Source organism: Macrosteles quadrilineatus, unplaced genomic scaffold (assembly GCF_028750875.1).
Source record: "Macrosteles quadrilineatus isolate MER2022 unplaced genomic scaffold, UCM_ALF_1.0 Scaffold_6__1_contigs__length_79288215, whole genome shotgun sequence".
Lineage (NCBI taxonomy): Eukaryota > Metazoa > Arthropoda > Insecta > Hemiptera > Cicadellidae > Macrosteles > Macrosteles quadrilineatus.
Window position 1 is genome coordinate 32228455 of NW_026542599.1, and position 20931 is coordinate 32249385.

General features: G+C 34.8%; 2 protein-coding genes across 2 annotated transcripts; one reads left to right on the forward strand and one right to left on the reverse strand.

Moving 5' to 3' along the window:
- The first annotated feature begins 4287 nt into the window (after positions 1 to 4287).
- Positions 4288 to 12566, forward strand: LOC128997441 (uncharacterized). Its single transcript, XM_054423079.1, has 8 exons — positions 4288 to 4431; positions 5287 to 5404; positions 6531 to 6682; positions 7796 to 7920; positions 8796 to 8958; positions 9791 to 9958; positions 11863 to 11997; positions 12441 to 12566. Exons 1-8 carry the CDS (start codon positions 4288 to 4290, stop codon positions 12564 to 12566), a joined length of 1131 nt encoding a protein of 376 aa, XP_054279054.1.
- A 1576-nt stretch (positions 12567 to 14142) lies between these two features.
- LOC128996159 (uncharacterized) lies at positions 14143 to 20648 on the reverse strand. The gene is made up of 5 exons (XM_054421298.1): positions 20551 to 20648; positions 19286 to 19463; positions 18446 to 18544; positions 17532 to 17786; positions 14143 to 14300 (listed from the first exon to the last, which is right to left on the reverse strand). The coding sequence occupies exons 1-5, from the start codon at positions 20625 to 20627 to the stop codon at positions 14175 to 14177; spliced, it is 735 nt and encodes a 244-aa protein (XP_054277273.1). The 5' UTR covers positions 20628 to 20648; the 3' UTR covers positions 14143 to 14174.
- Positions 20649 to 20931: the final 283 nt, after the last annotated feature.

Sequence of the window (20931 nt, forward strand, 5' to 3'; positions counted from 1 at the left end):
GATGTAAATGTCACCTGGGATAGATCTGACAGCTATAGATAATAAAAACCAGCACATGTCACATCCAGCAGATTTAATTTTTTATTTAAAAAGTAACTATACAAAATGTGTACCATCACAACAAATAAATAAAATTAATTCATTATGTGAAATTAATGAACTTGATGCTAATTTTCACACTGGTTATAAGTAGTTACTCACACCAATTGACTTTTTGATATTTTGAAGTTGGCATATTATCTGTATAAACCAGCTTTAAACATTTGATGTCCATTTTTCAATAAAAAAGAACGTAGTTCAAATTAAAAATAAAAATTAATTCAACATTCCCTTCCTCTCAAAATTAATTATCTTTCCTTCAACATAAGAATCATGAAAATCCGTCGTAGTTGTTTCAGAATCGTCTGGTAAAACATACCTTTACGTTTTACTATTATAGAATTGTGATTGTGAATAGCAAAAGGCAATTGTCCATAAGATATTGGTGTATTTATTTGTAATAATTTAAAAACATAATAGAAAATAATCAAAACTTTTTCTTGGAACATACAAGCAGATTAAGAAACCAAAGTGACCGTTTGTCATTGTGTTTAAATGTTGAACAAAGATAAAAAAAAACGCATAATATTTAGTATCTTTTGGAGACATTGTCAAGTGTATAGAAAGAAAGTTATGTAAGGGAGATACATACATTTAATTCTTTGTTCTATTGCATGCCTGTACTTCTTCCAAGGTAAGTTTTACTATTCCTTCATTTTACAAATCAAAATCCTGGCCTTTTTTTACAAAGCAAAGACTATAGTAAAGTCACCATTATAATTAACAAAATAATATGGAGAAGGAACGTCAGATAGTAATTATTGAAGATAGCCCCAATGTCATAGTATTTTTTTCAACTTTGTATTTGATAAGCTTACTAGATGTGGTAATTTCAATTTAGTTAAGAGTTCTTGATCTCATACAATAAAACCAATAAAGGTCTAAAATCTTACAACAATGTAAATATAGCGTTTGTCTGAATCTTAAATTGAACATTTTTGTAAATAGTTCAGACTGTTTCAAAGCACTTTTTCATAAATTAGCGTGGCATATAATTTTTATCAAACCACATTATGCTTGTTTCGGATTGCTAATAAGTATTAAACTTTTATTGTACCCTATAAAAGTTATACATACATAAAGGCAAATGTGGATTAGATTGAACAATATAAATTACAAAAACGATTACAATGAGTAAATAATTAGGTCCCTGTCAAATTTAAAGAATAATATGAACAAAACTAATATCTCAGCTCACTTTATACAAGACTTACTATGAGTAAACATTGCAAATACCTCTGCCTGGTTCTGAATAGGTCGGTTCTTCTGATTCTGGACGTTTGCTGAATCTGATACTGAAATTCCCGTTTGACTTTTTTATCAGCATTAAGAGATACAGTTGAACCAAAGTAAAAATTATGAGACAGGCAAAAACACACACAATGATCACGTTGTAAACTGGATGTTTCCCTGCTTCCCGATCCTCAGGTGTTAGTTCTGTATTATCCACAGTTAGTGGAGGAAGTTCCGAAAATTCCACAGCGAGATCTGTTTTAGTTTCATTCACATCCTCTTCAGACCAAGATTCTTGCTCAGGAACATCCATGCAAGTTTTGCTATCACTGGAGAGAAACATTGATTCAGGGCATGAACAGTGTACAAGTTGTGGAGAAATCAGGATGCAGCTGTGGGAACAGTTTTTCTCTTGACAAAGATATCGTTTACTAGGCAAATGTGCATCGGGTGTGTATATCTTCATGGCGGTGATGTTGTTTATGCCCGTACTGAAATATATAACTTCTATGTCCTTAAGGTCATACTCTGAAGACACTGAACCTTTGTAAAAAGTGACGTTTTTGATTCTATTATCAGCAGACCCCCAGATTACTGTTCCATTAACTACGTCCAATGCAAACGAGTTGGTTAGTTCAGGACCTCCGTAAAGCACCTTGAATACTGTGAAGTTGTAGTTGAAACTGACCAGATATTTTTTTGTACTCGCACTGAAAGACCCGATAGCGTAAACAGTTTCGGTACTTTCCTGTTAAAGGGAACATTCATTATTATCGATGATTTCTGTTCGATATATCGATATTTTTGTTTTCCATCCGATATATTGATAGTAACAAATTGAAACATATCAGCTGATAAGTACGATATAGGATACCGTAAATAAATATTGTTCAGTATCAACAAACAATTTAAAAAATATTATATTGAAATGAAACTGTTCTAAACTAACCTAACCAACCAAACTTGCTGTAACATTTCAAAATTCCGTTTGATAGCCTATTCCCCATATGCCTTTTCTGTTATCAAATGGAATTTTGAAACGGTAACTTAGCCTATACAGCAAGTTTGGTTAGTTATGTTAGGTTAGTTTAGAATAGCTTCATATCCTAATCCAATATATAGGCTATTATTTTTGCCTAAACAAGGTTAGTTCTTAATTTGCAATTTAAATGCGTTTGAAGATATTAAAACAGAAGGAATACCAATCGTGAAGTAAAACAAAAATATCGATATATCGAACAGAAATCATCGATAATAATGAATGTTCCCTTTAACAGGAAAGTACCACAGTTTCTCGTTGAATATCGATTGCAAACTGTAGTACTTCTTTGAACATGTATTCCTTTAAAGTTTCATATGATTCATGAGAATGGTTGGAAACACAGAGTAAAGTTCCACTATTGTAAAATATGCGTTGTGCAAATGGTTCTACACTCACATACTTGATACTGGAGATGTGGGAATTTGCTTTGCGAATATCTGACCCGTCAAGATTGGCGTTGTAGATGTAACTGGAAGAATAATAACAAGTCCAGAAAATCCTTTTTCGCACCCAATCCAAAGAAATGTCTCTCACCTCACTACAAACGGGTTCAGTCCATATTGTTGGTGGGTAGTACTTCATGAGGACAGCAATGTAGGATAGTTTGAAAATTTTGTTTCCTGACACATAGTAAATATCATGATTCAAACTGTCATATGCAACGGAGGAAGCGCCTTTACTGAGTGGAAGAACTTGTACGAAGGATTTTTGCTCAATATTGTTATCAGTTGAACGTAAATACTTAAAAAATTCAATACCTTGTTTAGTCGCCAGAAGTAGTTTTATCGGAGTTTGAGTCTTGAGTCTCAACTGATACACTGACATAGCATCTTGACCACCGCAGTAATGGAGGGGATCTTTGTGGCATTCGTCACACCGGGAGTCTCCCAGCGCAGTTGACAGCTCGGCAACATAATCCCCACACAAACACGAAGAGTTGTTTGAATCAATTCCAGCATATATTGTAAGTTGTTTTTCACACAAAGTGGTACACATTTTCCAAGTTAATGGATCCGCCTCACTCTTGAAGCTAAAGGTCGAAGCTGAAGTTGCATCATAGCATCCAACATATTTGATGTCATTTAAAGAAAATACTTTAGGAAAGTTCAGCGAAACTACCAGAAAAACGCATTGTAAGAACATAATGAGAAAAAAAACAAAGTTCAAGCAAAAAATTGTGGACTGTCAAAACATAATGATACAAAACATTTGAACAATAATGGAACGCTAATGGTTTTCATGTGATCTAGAGTATCTCTGGTCAGGAAGTGAGGATAAGAACCTTATCTTCTCTTGATATTGGACTTGGCAAACAATAATATGTAAATTGTTTGTCCCTTCAATATCTAAAAGAATTTTTAACTAATCAAAATCATTTTACTAAAATATCCTGTTTTAAAGAATTAACAAAAGGCTAACTAATTACAAACTTGAACATCTTTTATGTCCCTATAAACGGGTGTAGCATGAAAACTTATTATGAGAAATACTTAACTTTTTGTTGAGTTTATCATATATGTTGTTATATTATTGTTTTATATTGTTAAAGTTTTACTTCGCCAACATTTAATAATACACACAATTATTATTCAATGTTTAGATGTGTCCTATAAAACAAATTTCCACTGCTACCAAGCAATGTTTTACATTTGCACTTTTTTGGTTGCAATAATCTTATACGAATGAGAATCTTGTGCGTAAGGTTTTTTTACTGTACAATAATCAGAAACATTGTGTGTAAATAAACAGATACGTATTTTCGTTGTATATCTAATAATATATCTAAACATTATTATATTATTTTCATCCAACCGAAACATTTACTTTAGCTAGAGTAAGGCCTCACAGCACCAGCTTCACTCACCCCACTCAAAGGACGGCACTGATAAATAACCTGCTAATGTTGCAGGCAGATGGGACTACCTGTGGAGTGTCTGATGGGAGTTATTATACAGGAGATGGTTGAAGCTGAAGTGGCAGGAGTTATGTTTACTAGACACCCTGTATCTAAAGATCCGTCTCAGTTGGTCATAACTGCCAACTATGGACTAGGAGAGGTGAGAATTAGAAGGGGTAACTAAATATAGAAACATTTACTTGCATAAGCAAACTATTCAACAAAGTATATACTCATGCACTATTAAAATTTACAGTGCAACCTTTCTTAATTGACGATTCAATTCATGTTTTACAGGCATTGAATTGTTTACAATATGATAATTTAATACAAGCACCTTTACAATTAACAGGATTTCAGACACATTACAAAGAAATAAACCAAAACATATTAAATTGAGTTGAGGTCAACACTCTAGAAATACATAAGAGCAACATTGAAAAATTAGTGTTGTAGTAAAGGCAAACACGTGTCAATCAACAAAATTGTGATAAACTCAATTTGAATCTGTTTTAACTTTTCAAGAAGATTCAAATAAATAAGTCAATGAGTGGTTTCTTACTGCTATGTTGACCCAACACTGGAGATATTTTCAAAGCACCAGTAGTGCTAACGCATTGAAGTGATTACTAGACAGTAAATTAAAATTGTAAATGCAGTTTGATTTCAATTTGTTCTTTTGAGATATGAAAAACACAATTATGCACAGTTCCGACTAAAATCAAGTTCTAAAGACTAAAGTGTGGGTAAGTTGAGTGAGTCGGTGGCTCAGTCGGTAGCGTCGCGGACTTCGGGCCCAAGGCAGCGATGTCGTGGGTTCGGATCCTGGTCACTGCTGATAACATTTATCAGTACAGTTCACCTTTGTACTGTACCGGCTCACTCCTTGCTTTGCTGTAAATGATCCACGCACGGGAGCTTAGTCCATGTGGACGGGCAAATGCAAGGTTAAAAGAGGCCGCAAACCTCTTTAAAAAAAAAAGAAAAAAAATTTAACCTGTTTATGTTTTGACAGACTGTGGTGTCAGGAAGTGTAGAGCCGGACACTGTCATTGTAAACTGTGAGAACCAATCCCAGCTTCAAGTAGAAATGTCGATAAAGGGGCGGAAGACCAGCAAACTCACTGTTACAGGTATGAAAATTAAAATAAATCCTTCGTCGTTGCAGAAGATTTTTTAATTTCAATCAACATTTTATTGATACAGTAGACCCCCGTACTTAACCGACCTCGTATTAACCGATAATCGGATTATCCGCCTTTGATTGTAAAATTATACAGTTTGTTTTAACCGACCTTGCTTTGAGAGCAGCTCGGTTTAACCGCCGCTTTCTAGGAATATCGGCATTTCCGCTCCCACGCTGGGCGATGTAAACTGAACCATACGCTTATCTCCACAGGATATGACTAACAATAAGTTATTTTGTGTTGATCACAAAAAATATTGCATAGCCTATTGTCAGTTTGTCATCATCGTTCGTAGCTCGAGCACATCTGATCAGATATGTTATCTGTGCGGATCATAAAGTGCGTTACAATTTTGAGAACTGATTATCTTATCGCTGGAGTAAACAAACAACGCAACTTGTAGGGAGGGCAAGGAAGGGGTGTTAACAACTCCAAGGTCAAGATAGTTTTTGTGCCTCGAACCTCCAGTGAGAGGCTATAAATAAACGTCCTGTCTTGTAACAAAATGGTCGCTTGTATCTTTAATGACGACAAAAGGTTCTGTACTGTATTACGATGTATTTGGAAAGCATTAATTAATACACTACAGTAGTAAAGTTATTAAAGTAGGAATTTTATTGACTCTTGCCTAGTATTATAATATATTCACTGAAAGTAGGCATATTTGACTTAACCGTGTTTTGTGTTTATTTGTGACATTTCTATCAATATGAAAAAGGAGATAAGAGTAGTTTATTTTATAAATAATGCAAGTGCAAGTATGACTTCAATATAATGATTATATAATTCTAAATGAATAGCACTTCATTATGTTATGATTTTAGGGATTGCCCGTTTTATCCGACCTTTTGAATTATCCGACCTAGGTCCGGTCCCATTAGGGTCGGTTAAGAGGGGGTCTACTGTAGAATGCCATTTAAAATCAAATGAAAATGATGTAATTGTGAAAAATATTTTTTTTTGTCAATGTATTACTAATAATCAAAATTATCATTGAATCCAACTATACCAGTAAAGTAGTAAGTGAAAGCTATTACGTGTATATTTTGTGACTTATGAAAAATGGTTTCAGAGGAAGGCAGCTGTGTAGAGGAGATTGTGGAGGAAGATGAAAGTGACATGTTATGTCTAAGTGGAGCTGAAGTGATAGCATTGGCACAGCTGGGAGTCAGTCTACAACAGCTGTTTGGCTGGCCTAGAGATGTAGAATGGGCGATCAACAAGGTCAATATGTAGTGAGGTCCTTATAACGATGTAGTTCACTTGGCTTCAGCAAAAATTATCTTTGAAGTGGCAACATTATGATTTAAGATTCAACTTACAAAGAATCTACCCAAATTGTCAACTTTCCTACCGGAGCCATCCACTGTTTATTTCAAATAAGCCTTTCTCATTAAGCTCTGACGCAGACAATTTAATTTCTCATTAATTGCACACCTGACCTGACTGATATAGAATCACAATAATGCCAAGATAGCTCACCCTACAAATGGCTTGGTGGAATAACAGGGTTGCGATAACGGTAACTACTAGACTAAAAACTGGGTCTAACCAGAGTATGCCTGGCTCATATACAAGAATCAAGAATCAAGAATCTTTATTGCCTTTGATCCATACATATACAGACATTGGCACAAAGCATTACAAGCACTGTATTCAATTCAAAACAAGCCAGAATACCAGAATTCTGGTATTGAATTCTTGGTATTGAGGTAATACCAGAATTACCTCGATTCCCTACTCTCCTAGGGGGTTGCTTGTAACTTCACAGCTCCATATTTTTCTTCCCTAACCAACAATTCAGCCCAGAGTGTCTAAAACAATGTGTAAATGACACTGTAACTTGACAATGATAACCTCGGCACTTGTATTCACCGGTCCGGGTCTATACTCTTCCTCTAAAGTTCAATGCACTATTACTTGCTCGTTTTTTTGGGGTTTTTTTTTGTACCTAACAGCTAACTTAGTAGTTGTTATTAAGACAAAACATTTTTTTAGTTTTTATTTGATTTCTTTTGTGTCAACTATTGTTCAAATCAAATCAAATCAAATCATGTTTATTAGCACATAAACGTACAGAGGTTTTGTTGGTTCAGACTTTTTTTTATCGGACAAGATTCTGGTTCTATAGTGTCAGTGAGACAACGAGACAACCTAAGAACCATGAATGTTCTAATATGGTCCTACCTAAAGAAACATCTTATTCAGTAACAGAGCCAAAATTGCCATCTCATTCCATTCTACACTCTGCATTCATTTTCTGCTAAAAATTAACCAACTACAGTCTTTTATAAAAAATGTATATGAGACTTGTGTTTTCAAGCAAGCTATGTACAGGGTGTGATCTACTTACTGCAATGTCGCCCTGTGACCTCTCTACTCTCCTGGTCAGAAGAAGAACTCATTCACGAGCTAGACTCAGCTTTCTTGCCAGGAGATGCTACGACTACTGCCAACACGGGGTCAGTCCTAGACGTTTTTTACTAGTCTTTAGCCAGGGATTGTTTTTTATATGACTTTGTAGGTTAGGCCTACAGGATTTGGCACTATCACTTAGATCAAATCCATTGTTGATTGGCGAGATTTGAACCCAGGACCCTGAAGGACAAAGTCCTGTGCTCTACCACTAGACCAGCTCCCTCTCCTGGCCCTAGACATTAGGAAATAGTGATTTTATGCTATTTGATTTTATTGGGGGACACCAGTAACTATAAAGTGATTTTAGTGTCTTGGTAGTTGGGGAAGCTCTTTAAAAAGTACCATAATACAACATTTAGATTATATACCAGTGAGATTATTTATAACTAATGCATTTGGCATTGTCATAAATACAAGGCTATAGGTTGTTGGTGATCATACGATGGGTCGATTCTAGACTCTGTTATTGAGCTATAATTGCTAGGGTTTATAACACAGTGAAAGAAGGGGAGGCACTTAGATCTTGTTTTGTTGTTGGATCTTCTTTAGCATTTCTTCCACGATCACCCATTCTGATGACATTGTTATTTCTATCTCTGAGATTTGTAAAGAATTCCAATGCGCCTCCACTTATATTAATTCAACAGACAACCAAAATTTGGAAAGAGCTTATCACTTCTCATTTTATTTTGTGTCTTGTGAAGAATGGTGCTTACTTTGAACACTCATATACTTACATGAACACACAGAAGAGATCAAATAAAGCCCACCCCTTTGAAACGAAATATTGTGTATTTGTTGGGTCTTCTGTGTGACTAACAAGTACTTCTTGTTAAGTAAGCTAGCTGTATCCCCCTCTTTTCTAAAATTAAAAATAATTTCATAATGAATGGTTATTAACGCCAGACTCTGGTTGTAGTGAAGTTCTGCCTGGAGCCACTAGTCCTTTAACACAGTCCACGGGGCTACGATGTGCAGACTTCGTAATGATCCGATACTTTGCCGGCGTGCAAGACCGTCTTTGGTACAACAACAATAAAATAGTAGTCTCCCATCATCACGCACTTCTCAGTATGTATACTGTAAGTAGAGGCAGGAATCCTGTATAACTTTATTACATTTTTGAACAACTTGTAGAAAATCCATAACTTATTCTTGAAGAAACTAGGATGTTTGAAATGTATATACTTCAATATTGTTGAGTTATACATCAAAGCATATATGTACTTAGCTTTCTCGGAAATATAATTTAACCTTTGAAATTAGATGCTTTTGAACAATCACTTTAAATTGAGTAGAGGTCATGCGGAACGAGGTGAAGCCTGAGATTTTCGGCGGGATCAGCCTAAAGCGGGGAAATCCATGATGGGGGTAGGAGACGAGCCGATCGTCGCCTCGCATAGTGACACTTCCCCCGCCACACCACTATTCCCCTCCAAGCTTTACCTCGTTCCATACAACCTCTATAACTCTTTCATCGCTTGAAGCAACAGTAGTAGAACATCTAATTGATTTGTAAACATCTTTGAGAGTCGTTATATCCAATGAGCCACCGATATTTTTTATTTTCAGATCTCATTCTTTTTTCCAGTCCAATATTTCTTATTCATTCTTTCCAGCCGTAATTTGCTCTCTTCATTTCTAATTACTCTTCTAATTTTCCGTTAATTTCTTTTCAACTGATCAACTGAAGTGTTTATATATGTCTGTCTTTTGATATTTTAAGTGTTTCTCACTTTCACTTAGAACCTTCTATTGTGATTTGTTGAGAGTCTCATCCATCTTATTTTACTTTTCCTATTCCACAACTTATTTATTTCCCAGCTTGTTCTAGTTTCAGGTGTCTTAAGAAAATTTACAATCAATAATATACATATTGTATTGAGAGCAATTTACTATGTTGTTTGTTATCAGACATTATTAAGAGATGCTGGAGAGGAACTCTCTCTAACTCAGAGGGTGTTGGAAATGGCTGTCTGTGGACATCAGGTCTCAACGCCAGAGATGCTGAAAATAGCTGTGGAGAGGAGAACTCCCCTAACACTATGGCAGAAAATACAAACTGTCATCTTCATTGTCAAGGTAAGTGGATTTACTTTATGTTCTTTAAAACATTAGGCTGAAATGGTTTACTGTTAGTAGTACACGATGGTTTTGGACTACTGTACTAGAGTCCATGTTCAAGTGTTACAAATAAATCTAGTCGTCCATTACAGTTGGGTACATCCGTCTCTACCAATGGAGGAAAACACATAGCACATCCATGGACAAATACACATAACGTAATACTCATTTTACATATTTATGTTACGTGTTCTATAATTTGTGTGTTATTCCCAATTTCAAAAACGATTAAATTGGTTTACCTATTGGTTACCGCAGATTCTTGAGCATATAATCTACAATCTTCAAGAACTTGGGAACCATAAGGTAAACCAATTTAGTTATGTGTCCATGATGCGTATTTCTCAATGGTTCTAGTGGATCTAGCCAACTTAGATGGTGAGCCGTGACTGTGGGGGTGTGATTCCACTAGTTGTTCCTCTGAGGGCGGTGCAAGGGGTTGGCTCAATGGACAACGAGATTTTTGTTCACATTTGAATATGGACTCAATAGTTGGAAACTATTGTAGTAGTGTACTACCAATACAATATTTGTATTTATTTATATAGCAAGATAATTCAAACGATATTAGCTTAAATTTGGTGATCCATAGGCTATTTCACCATGAAATAAAAAAACATTATTACCGTCTCTTATAAGAGGTGTTTTTCTTTTGCAAAAATGAGTGATCAAATTTTTTGGTATCATAAAATTGTCTAGTGAATTTGAAATTGAAACCCCAATGATGAATAACTCCAAAGGGTTTTAAAAAGGATTATGACTTGGCTTACTTGATATAATACCGATGACTCCACCTGGAATTCAGGGCCTTGACCTGTTCCTTCCACCTGCCTCCTCTTGATTTTGCCCAGGAAGGGTCATAGTCCAACTATATAAACTTCCAGTCTTGTTTATCAAATGAGTGTAATTAATTGATACTAGTGGTCGTCCTGTGGTCGAAACTCGACCAAAAATAATTAATGTACAGACTTCTCTATTTTCTCCCCACACTGTAAATAACACATGTGATTTGAATTTCTTCCATTTGTTTTGATTTCTGTTTACATTTTGTTGTTATTTCGTCACCATCATGGCAACCCATATGCTCCATGTTAATTTTTTGAAGTTTTCAAATTAATTTTTTGTGCTTATTTGTTAGCCTATTTTAATTTTTAGAGGCATTCTGCACATCTACAGGAAAATATCTTTCCAACAGTATGCGTAGATTTTCTCTGCGATGCACACGACCTGAGAAAAAAGGTTTTAAAGAAACATGCTTGCCTATTAATATATAGATAGAAGATGGTCGTCCTGTGGTCGAAACTCGACCAAAAATATGTAATGTACTCACTTATCTATTTTCACCCCACACTGTAAATAAAACATGTGATTGGAGTTTCTTCCATTTGTTTTGATTTTCTGTTTATATTTCGTTGTTATTTCGTAACCAGCATAGCAACGCATAAGATCCATGTTAATTTTTTCAAATTTTTAAACTCATTTTTTGTGCTTATCTTTGAGCCTATTTAAATTTATAAAGGGATTCTGCACACCTACAGGAAAATAACTTTCCAACGGTATGCGTAGATTTTCCCTACGATGTACACGAGCTGAGAAAAAAGGTTTTAAAGAAACATGCTTGCCTATTAATATATAGATAGATAGTAGTAGTGATTTATATATGAATCATCGGTTACACTTGATTGAATTGATATTATATTAGTAAACTGTAGAAGAACTATAGGCTAATGGTTTTTTGAAGATACAGAAATGTTTATAAATCTGTCATTTTTATCAATTTGAAACAGGAGTAAAAATTCAAAGACCTATAATAAAGCTACATAATGAATTTATGTTGATTTTTTTACCGTGTGCATTTTCAGACACTTCTTTGTAGCAAAGCAGATGCAAAGAAAGCTGAAAAGATCGGTGAACAATTTAGACTTGATTTTGACAACTTTACCTCTGCCGATGCTCTGTTTTCTTACTTGACTGCAAGCCACGCCAATCCGACCAAGGTAAAGAATAAAAAGAATAAACTACTAATCTAATGAAACGGCCCTCTTTAGTACACAATCAGTCATTATAACTGTAGACTGTAGAGTTTCTGAACTTTTAATTTATTTTTCAGTCAAAGAGGAAAATAATTACAGTTGTAACATTAGCAAGTTGTCTTTTCTTCAGGTCAGGATGGGGGTTACCACAAGGGTGGAGCTGGTGCAACGCTGGTCACAGGGCCCGGGCCCTCAGGGCTACCCGTTTTCTTTTCTTTTTTTTCCCATTGAAGATCACTTTACAGCAGATCATAATTTGAAGATAAAAAATAATATATATATTTTACAAAAAACAAAGTTAAATAATTTAAAATGTATTAATTCTAGATTCTAGGCTAGTTTATATTTAAATACTATAGGTGCGTATGTACTACGTATGTACTTAATACGTATGTACTATACAACAGCAGAACAGCCAGCTCGGGCCCCAGTGGCCGGCTCCACAAACTCCCTCTACCCCTTCCTACTGCCAGGCGCCTAGCCACTTCTACCTCACTCCCCCCATAATAAACAAAGTTTGGTTTTATAATTGAACTGATAATTTCAAGAATGAATCCTTATAGTTATAAGTTAAAATAAAATTTGTAAAGCATTGAAAAATTAACATGTACTATGTACCATAGCTAAGGTGACCAGATGTCCCGTTTTAGGGGGACTGGTCCGTCCCGACAAATCCTCTCGGGACGCTTATTTGTCCCGTTTTATCAACATTTGGTCCCGGTTGCACTTTTATGTATGGAATATTTCAATTAATAATTACAATCTAGGTTATTTGACACAAACTTAAACATTCTTTACTTTTGGAGTTTAAAAATATGAAAGATTGTAATAATTTTGACCTAAGTTTTCTTCCCAATTCGCTCGGTATAATACTGTACTAAAGCATGGATTGGATAGCATCGGCATTGACAGCATCGGTCATTCTCGGCGTTACTCGTGCACATTCGTTTTTCTCCGTGACTACTCGCGCAAGTTCGGCAGCTCAGGCACCCACTCCCAAAAAATGTAGTATTGTTAAGATTCTTGATGAAAATTGTCACTGAATAGAATATGATTTCATTGGTGTAAGCTGTTAAACTCGATTTACGTAAGTTTTTTTCCTACTCCATATTACAAAGTACAATTATAGCAGTTAAGATAGCCAAACTCTTTTACAGGGAAATAAAAAAGACAAAATATTAATAGACATGGAGCTTTTGTGTATTGATATAATAGGTTTAATTGCTGAATTCCTGTAATTTTAAGTCTTATAAAACTCATTGAAGAACTCTTTTCTTCCTTAAAAAAGGCTGCAAAAGTGACATTTACCACTCACGAATTTAATACCTAGATTGCCTTAAAAACACACTAAAATACATGACATTTTCAAAATTTTCACGGGGGTCACATTTGAAATTGGGAATATACTGATTCACGCTCTTAAGTTTACTTTATTTTTATAACCAAATAAGGTAGCTAAATTTCTAAATTCACAAAATTATATTATCTCTATAGGTATCTAAGTATCTAAAACCAATTTAATCAATACAAGCAAAAATGTTTAATTTAGTACAAAAATAATTTGAGAGGGAGAGGAACTAAAACCACTTAATTTCTGTAGCCAGAATTTGGCAGATCAATATTTTTTTCCTACTGGCTCTCCTTTTGGCTTTTACTCACTTGGGGCGGGAGGTGGCCAGATCGCAATCTTTGTGCATCTCCTTCGGAATTTTGTCGTAAGCATTTCGCAGGCCGTGAACTGCCACCCGAGCTGAGCTATGCATCTGACATAGGCAATAACAAGAAATTACCACGGCAATGTTTGACACGTGCTCTGCCAAATCATCTACGGTCTAGTTAAACCTTGTTGGACTTTTTGATTTTATTAAATCCAAAATAGCATTTTGGGGTGTTGTAAAGTTTAACACGAATTCTGTTTTGACACATATTACTGTAACTTCCTTAACACAGCAGTCTCAAGTTAGTTACTTTCAGTCTGAACAAATATCTAGTCTTTACAACATACACAAACTATTGAGGTTATTGTCTGAAACATTGCCAAGTTCAGTTGAGTTTAAAATTATTTTATACACTAGCGTTTATTTGTCTTATGTAGTGGTATCGATACATTTAATTTATTAAAATTAGGTGTACATAAAGAATCACCAGCGTAAAGGGTCCAGAAAAAAATATTCTAACTTTTTCTTTGTGGGAACATAATTTCCTTCTCTGAACATCGGCACCCAATAATTGGCTGGGTCTTTCTTTCTGTATCTTCCAATCCTCGCCTGTAAAATAAAATAGTAGATTTATAGATTGATTGTAAAATTCCATTTAGATTTAACTATGTTTAACTGCTGAGGAAGACTGTAAATACTTTCCACAAGTGATCAAACTAGGCCACATAGCCCAAATGTAGAATAACAGTACTGTATTATTAATTTTATTTAATTAATTATCTACAATATGGTACCTTATATGTATGTATTGTGTCTTATATGTTATGAATATTTTTAGGAACATTATTTTTCACCTCAGTGAGTCCTGTATGAATTGCTCGGGTTAAAGGAATTATGACTTGAGTTTTTTTACCACACGCTTCCTCAGTGTAGAACATTAATTTGCATGAGTCATTATTCCATTGTCCATTATTGAGCTTCACATTAAACCATTAAAAACCTAGTGTTTGTTTACACCAGTTAGATGAAACATATTTATAACTACCTACCTGCTTTGACAAATAACGAAAATCAGTTTGGTAAAACCAACAGTTTATTTTTAAGCCATCTAAACAGAGACACATAGTAGAAAATTCAACGTGAGATTAGTCTGAAGAAAACAAATTTTTATGAATTTGTGCTCATATGTAGTGTTGGGTAGCTCAGTGGTTATAGTGTTTGCCAAACAATTAGAAGGTTGCCAATTCGACCTGGAGCGAAAAGTCAGTAGCTTGTGAAGGTTTAAAACTGAACCCAAATGTCCTTGATCATTGGGCTTTATAATAATACTTTAATAATACTTTCTTTTGAAATAGCGACCATACGAATGTAGGTATTTTAAGCCGAGTATGAATGGAGAGTAGGATGAGTGGCACAATCTTGTAGTCTTGTTAGTGACTAAGGCCAACATGTTCCTTACACATCTGTTAATTAATAGCCTATACAGGCAATGGCAAATAAGGGACCCACAGTTTATAAAGGAATCCGAACCAAATTTTTGCCTTGTAATAAACTAATTAAATAAGGGACCCACAGTTTATAAAGGAATCCGAACCAAATTTTTGCCTTGTAATAAACTAATTAAATAAGGGACCCACAGTTTATAAAGGAATCCGAACCAAATTTTTGCCTTGTAATAAACTAATTGGTCTAATTATTGGGATCTAGTACTGCTGATCGTCGTATAGTGGAATCATTTTAGTGTTGAACCCCAATAAAATTGCAACACGAGCAATTTTTTTTTTTAAATGATAGCTAAGAGTGCCCTTAATAAGCCCACAAAAATCGCCATTAATCGTACCTTGGCAACATGCCCTAAAATTCAAAATGGCCACCAAGATGGCTGCCAAATTATATATTTTGGCATATATCTCGAGAACGGTTAGTTTGATCAAAAACGTTAATTTAGCAAATATGTAGCTCTTTTCATGCCGATCAGTTTTTATATATGCATTTTGTCTGTCAGACGTATGGTATGGCCACAATTTGAAGAGCCGTACTTCATTATAATCTGCCTTTTTCAAAAAAATTCAGAAATTTAATTTTTTGATGACTTAATGTTAGAAAATACAAATTGTACCTCAAAATAATTATTTTAAAGTTGTTTGCCATGTGGTTTCCTACTTATTTTTAGTTTTTACACAGTCGCTTTCTTTCCTTTAGTCTTACAGAGTCGCTGACAGCTTCTTATTTTACTTATCTATTGGTGTAATATTACAACAAATTACAACTTGCTATTCAGAAGTGACAAACGACTTTCAGATCATGTTTATACCATTAAAAAAATTAGATCCTCACTTCGAGAAGATTTAGTTAAATCTCTATTAGCTCTGCACGCCTATACAGGGTGCGACACTACTTCGAGGATTTTTCACATCGGAAAACTATCTGTATTCAACAGAACATTAGAAGACGAGTATTTTCAGGGTCTGATGTCATCTTTCAGCTCACAAAATCTGAGTCCAGATCAAGTTGAAGAAATTGGTCTGAAACTAATGGTTAGTCTGTTCAATGGGAATAAGAACGAATCAATGAACACATGTAGGTACAAAAGTATTTTGTCAAAATTAAAAAAAGCTAAAAGCTTTGAAAAGCCTCAGCAACTTCCTTCAACAGAGTCAGCAGTAAAGTTTCACAGTCTGCGTGCCTATTTACAAATTCAAATATGGAAAAGGGCAGAAGATAGTATGATAACTACAGACTGATGATGGACTTTGCAGGACAACATGTATGTGCCCCAAACGATGGATTTGCCAGCAGCACCAGAGACATTGTTAAAAATGATTATATGCAATTGCAAGACTGCTTGTATTTCAATGAGATGTGTGTGTAAAAAAATGGATTTAACTGCACTATTTCCTGTGGTCATTGTTTAGAAAACAATAGTGAAAACAGTTTCCAGTTTTCATTGGACAAAGAAAAGACGATGAGATTAGTATTTTTGAAAATGTTGACTTAACTTTTAAATCATTTGGCAAAATTATGTTAACACAATGGTAAAACTACGTTTATATGTTCATGTTATACATATTGTATGTAGGGATCTTTTTTTGGTAGTATTGAATAAAATTGTATGATTTAAATAACATATATTTTTTTATTACATATCCATATCCTGGCTTCTTACTTATCCCTTAAAATGGGAGATTATTTAAATCATGCAAAAGAATTGTTCATAATCATAAAATCCCAAGTAAAACTGAAAATAAGTAGGAAACCACATAGCAAACAACTTTTAAATTATTTTGACGTACAATTTGTATTTTCTAACATTAAGTCATAAAAAAATGAAAATTTTGAATTTTTTTGAAAAAGGCAGATTATAACGAAGTACGGCTCTTCAAATTGCGGCCATACCATACGTCTGACAGACAAAATGCATATATAAAAACTGATTGGCATTAAAAGAGCTACATATTTGCTAAAATAACGTTTTTGATCAAACTAACCGTTTTCGAGATATATGCCAAAATGTATATTTTGGCATCCCTCTTGGCGGCCATTTTGAATTTTTGGGCTTGTTGCCAAGGTACGATTGATGGCGATTTTTGAGGGGTTATTAAAGACACTCATAGCTATCATTACCAAAAAAATTGCTTGTGTTGCAATTTTGTTGGGGTTAGGTCAAATTTTCTCATAAAATGATTCCACTAGTAGTACTCACTAGTGCGGACGTTAATCCATACCATGAAGTATCGCAACCACAATGCATGCCTATAAATATCCACAATTTGTTGACTCCTAGTAGCTAGACTACAGGACGATGCCACCGTCCAGTCAGAATCTATTTAATGTACCTACATTGTACTCCTCAGCATCAGAAGACATGGAGAGCCAATGGCAGCTCAGGTATCTCTGCGAAGGGCTGTGCAGCAAACCTACTTGCCGCCAGTACTTAGTGCGAGGTGTAACCTGATCGGGGGATTGATACGCAATGTGACGGAAGTACAGGGTGTTCCAGTCGTAAATAGTGTCATATTCCGAGGGGAGAGTGAGATATTTGGCGTAGCGTGGCATTGGCACATCAAACAGCTCTCGGATCGCTGTCATTATTGTCTGAAATACAACAATGAGTTTTTATTGTTGTATGAGTTTTATTTTAAAGAATTGGTAGATTGGATACACCATTTTTAATTGTTGTTCTTTTTTTAATAGAGAGGATAAAAAAAATCTGTAAGCAGATGTCTTAGGGGGTCCAGACCATAAAGGTTTGTAAGGCTACCTTCCCACCTCCCTTAAAACTACTAAAACCAACCACTCTTTTTCTTGCTCTTTCTCTGACCATGGGATTGTCTCTCTTGGTATTACTTCATGGTCAAAGGTTTTGTCTTAAAGCAAATGTAGAAATATTAGGACCATTTCTGTTTCAGTTTTAGAATGACAATGAACTTAGTTAAGCCACTAAGAGTCTGTTGATGTTCATTTCTGATTTCTTTCAACTATTCAACTTTTTGTTTGTTTGTTGTTGCTTTGTCCCAAATCATGGTTAATTATCAGGTGCCCAGTAATAGTTTACACTTTACAGACTTGCAGCCCCAAAAGTATGTCAGCAACATAAACGGAAACAATTTGCTGTTCTTATACAGTAATTGGATTTCTATTCTATGAGTAAAAGTCAAATATAATTTAGATTTGCATTAGTTTCATCTCAAATTAAAGTAGATTCAAACATAGCATAAATGAAACTAAAGTTTTCTCAAATACCCTGGTTTTACCTTTACATGATCAAACCGATGTACACTCATTTGCACTAGGCGACTTGGATCAAGCAGAATCAGTTGACGACCAAGAACAAAATTGTTTCGGAAACATATCTGCAAAACATTTCAAATGTTTTCATAGGTAATTTATAGCAGTGTTGGAAATATATTAATAGTCTTTGAGTGAATGTAAAAAGGTACTGTAGGAGTTAAAAACGATTTCAGCAAAAAAGATATTGGTTATAGGAAGTAAAAAAAAAAAAATCAAGGCATTGTGCTCAAGATTATTTTTAACGGGTTCGGCAGAATCTTTTGACTTGAGTAGGCTACATCTATGGGCCTTCGGCCTTGTTACAAGAACTTTACATCCAATCATGTGGGGAAATGGTTCAAATACTTTGTGTACTGCCTAGCTAATAGCTATTAGTTTTAATTCTTGTGTTTATGTTTACCTAATCTTCATGGCCCTTCAAATGAAGCAACGAAACATCTAGAAGGTCCTGAAGTTTGATCACTAACCAATTAAGTTCTGATAGCTTATTCTTCAAACTGGCCGCATCGCATCAAGGGGACGAGCGAAAAGATCAGATAAACCCCCGAGAACAGGGAGTTTAGGGTTTTGAAAGGAAGGGGTGGTGTTTTAGGTGCCAAAACCCCTTGCACTGAACATACCCTCCAAGTAATTCCAGGGTAGGCAAAATAGGTTTTGTTAGTACCCTCAATGGTGTAAGTCATATCAAACCGTAAATATAGCCTACGATTTGTTGGTACCTACTTGATCTTCTTCAAGGGTTAGATATTGGAGGTCAGCTAACGGAAGATTAGATAATTTTACAAGAATATTAGTGTATTTACTCTGTACTGAGGTAGCTTGACAGTGTCTTCCACCCAGAGTTCCACTTGGTCTGTTGTCCAGTTTAGACATTCCGGCAGAGGCTGACTGTCCACTACTGCAGCTGCCAGCTCAGCCAAGGACTTTGCATTGTTGAGTAAAGCCTCCCTTGGTTTCTCCCAGTTTCTTGGCACTCCTCTCCTGGAAAAAACCCAAAGTTATCAAACTGTTATGATAATACTTGGTAAAAATGGTTTTAGTATAGGTTTTCAGGCTTTTGTAAGGGGTGTCTAAAAAAATTAGGCTTACCTCAATGCCGAAAAAAAGTTGAAAGTGCAAATGGCAATAAGAATTTTAATTTTTGGAACTACCATCTCCCTTTTTAGGTTTTATTTTATTTCACTTTTATTTGTGTTACCAATTGCCTGTGGTATTTTGAACAATTTTAAAATACAGAAGACAATTTAGTGCCGTACTCAGTTGCGCAGACAGTGTAATCGTAAATTAACAGCCAACAACGAGAACAAAGAATCGATAACTACAAAAATTTGATGTGTCAAATTTCCATTTTGTTCTTACAACTTTTTGTCAATGAGGTAAGCCTACTGTTCAACATGTTCATTACAAATCCTTATCAGAATGTTATTTACTCTGTGTCTGAACCAGAGACTTTTTATAAAAGTGTGGTCTCAACCCTTTGGCTTTTAAAAGATTAAGATCTGCAGGCTTAAGAATGAAATAATCATTAAAAGTCTGAAGAATATATACTGGGTTCCAATTGAATGCTCAGAACTGAACTTTATGGGAAAATGTAATAGTTTATTTTGTGTGTTGTGCAGTGTTTGTTTGTGTACCACAAGAAGGGTTTTGCTTTCTCTGTGTTAGTTGTTTTTTGTGTTCATCAGTCGCAGTTTTTGAGTAGTTTTGAACATAATTGGGTTTTCAATTAGTTGATTATCACATTTAAAGGCAACATACTCTGTAAGGGATAGTTGTCACAACCACTCCTATCCTCTATCAGGGTTCCAATGTAATATGATTGTGACAGTAAGTCTACCTTATGATTACTCCTTAAAGTAATATTCCATCACATTATTGGTTACTAAGAGACAGTTACTATATATTCTTTTTTCTCTCTAATTTACTTTTTATCAGGTTTGACTGAATTTCGTGTAGTGTAGATATTTATCAAGAGATTCAGGTAGTATTCTATTTAGTTGTTGTTGTTGAACTGAAAAGCGATTAATGTTTTTAGACATTACTCTTAGACTACGCACTAAACCCTTACAAGCTGACAACAGAATACTGAAGTAGCGGCGGCAAAACTTTAAATTTGAACTCACTGTTCTTACACTTTCTGTACATAATTTGACTTGAAATAAAATTTTGAAGAAATTAAATTCTGGTAATATTGATTCAAGGATGCAGTAACTATGGTTATTTTCATAAATGTATTAATTGCATCATTTCATCATCATTGCATCATATCAAAATTACACCCAATTCCGAGTAAAACCCATACCTCATCTGCCAATCGCTAATTTATTACAGAATAATATCCTATCTATGTGCAGTAACTTATTGATTACTGGGCATTTTTTTCTAAAAAGATCTAATGGTTTAGGTTACTAAGAGGAAATATGCTCTGTAACTTCCTACAAAAAAAAGT

What these genes read in the sequence shown, in the direction of transcription:
- LOC128997441 (XM_054423079.1), top strand. Translation starts at nt 4,288, where the DNA reads ATGGGACTACCTGTGGAGTGTCTGATGGGAGTTATTATACAGGAGATG. An exon ending in CACTTCTCAGTATGTATACT is followed by an intron (nt 8,959 to 9,790) that starts GTAAGTAGAGGC and finishes GTTTGTTATCAG; the next exon opens with ACATTATTAAGAGATGCTGG. An exon ending in CTGTCATCTTCATTGTCAAG is followed by an intron (nt 9,959 to 11,862) that starts GTAAGTGGATTT and finishes GTGCATTTTCAG; the next exon opens with ACACTTCTTTGTAGCAAAGC.
- LOC128996159 (XM_054421298.1), bottom strand. Translation starts at nt 20,627, where the DNA reads ATGTACAGAAAGTGTAAGAACAGTGAGTTCAAATTTAAAGTTTTGCCG. An exon ending in TCAAGCTACCTCAGTACAGA is followed by an intron (nt 18,545 to 19,285) that starts GTAAATACACTA and finishes AATGTTTTGCAG; the next exon opens with ATATGTTTCCGAAACAATTT. An exon ending in CTGATGCTGAGGAGTACAAT is followed by an intron (nt 14,301 to 17,531) that starts GTAGGTACATTA and finishes TTTATTTTACAG; the next exon opens with GCGAGGATTGGAAGATACAG.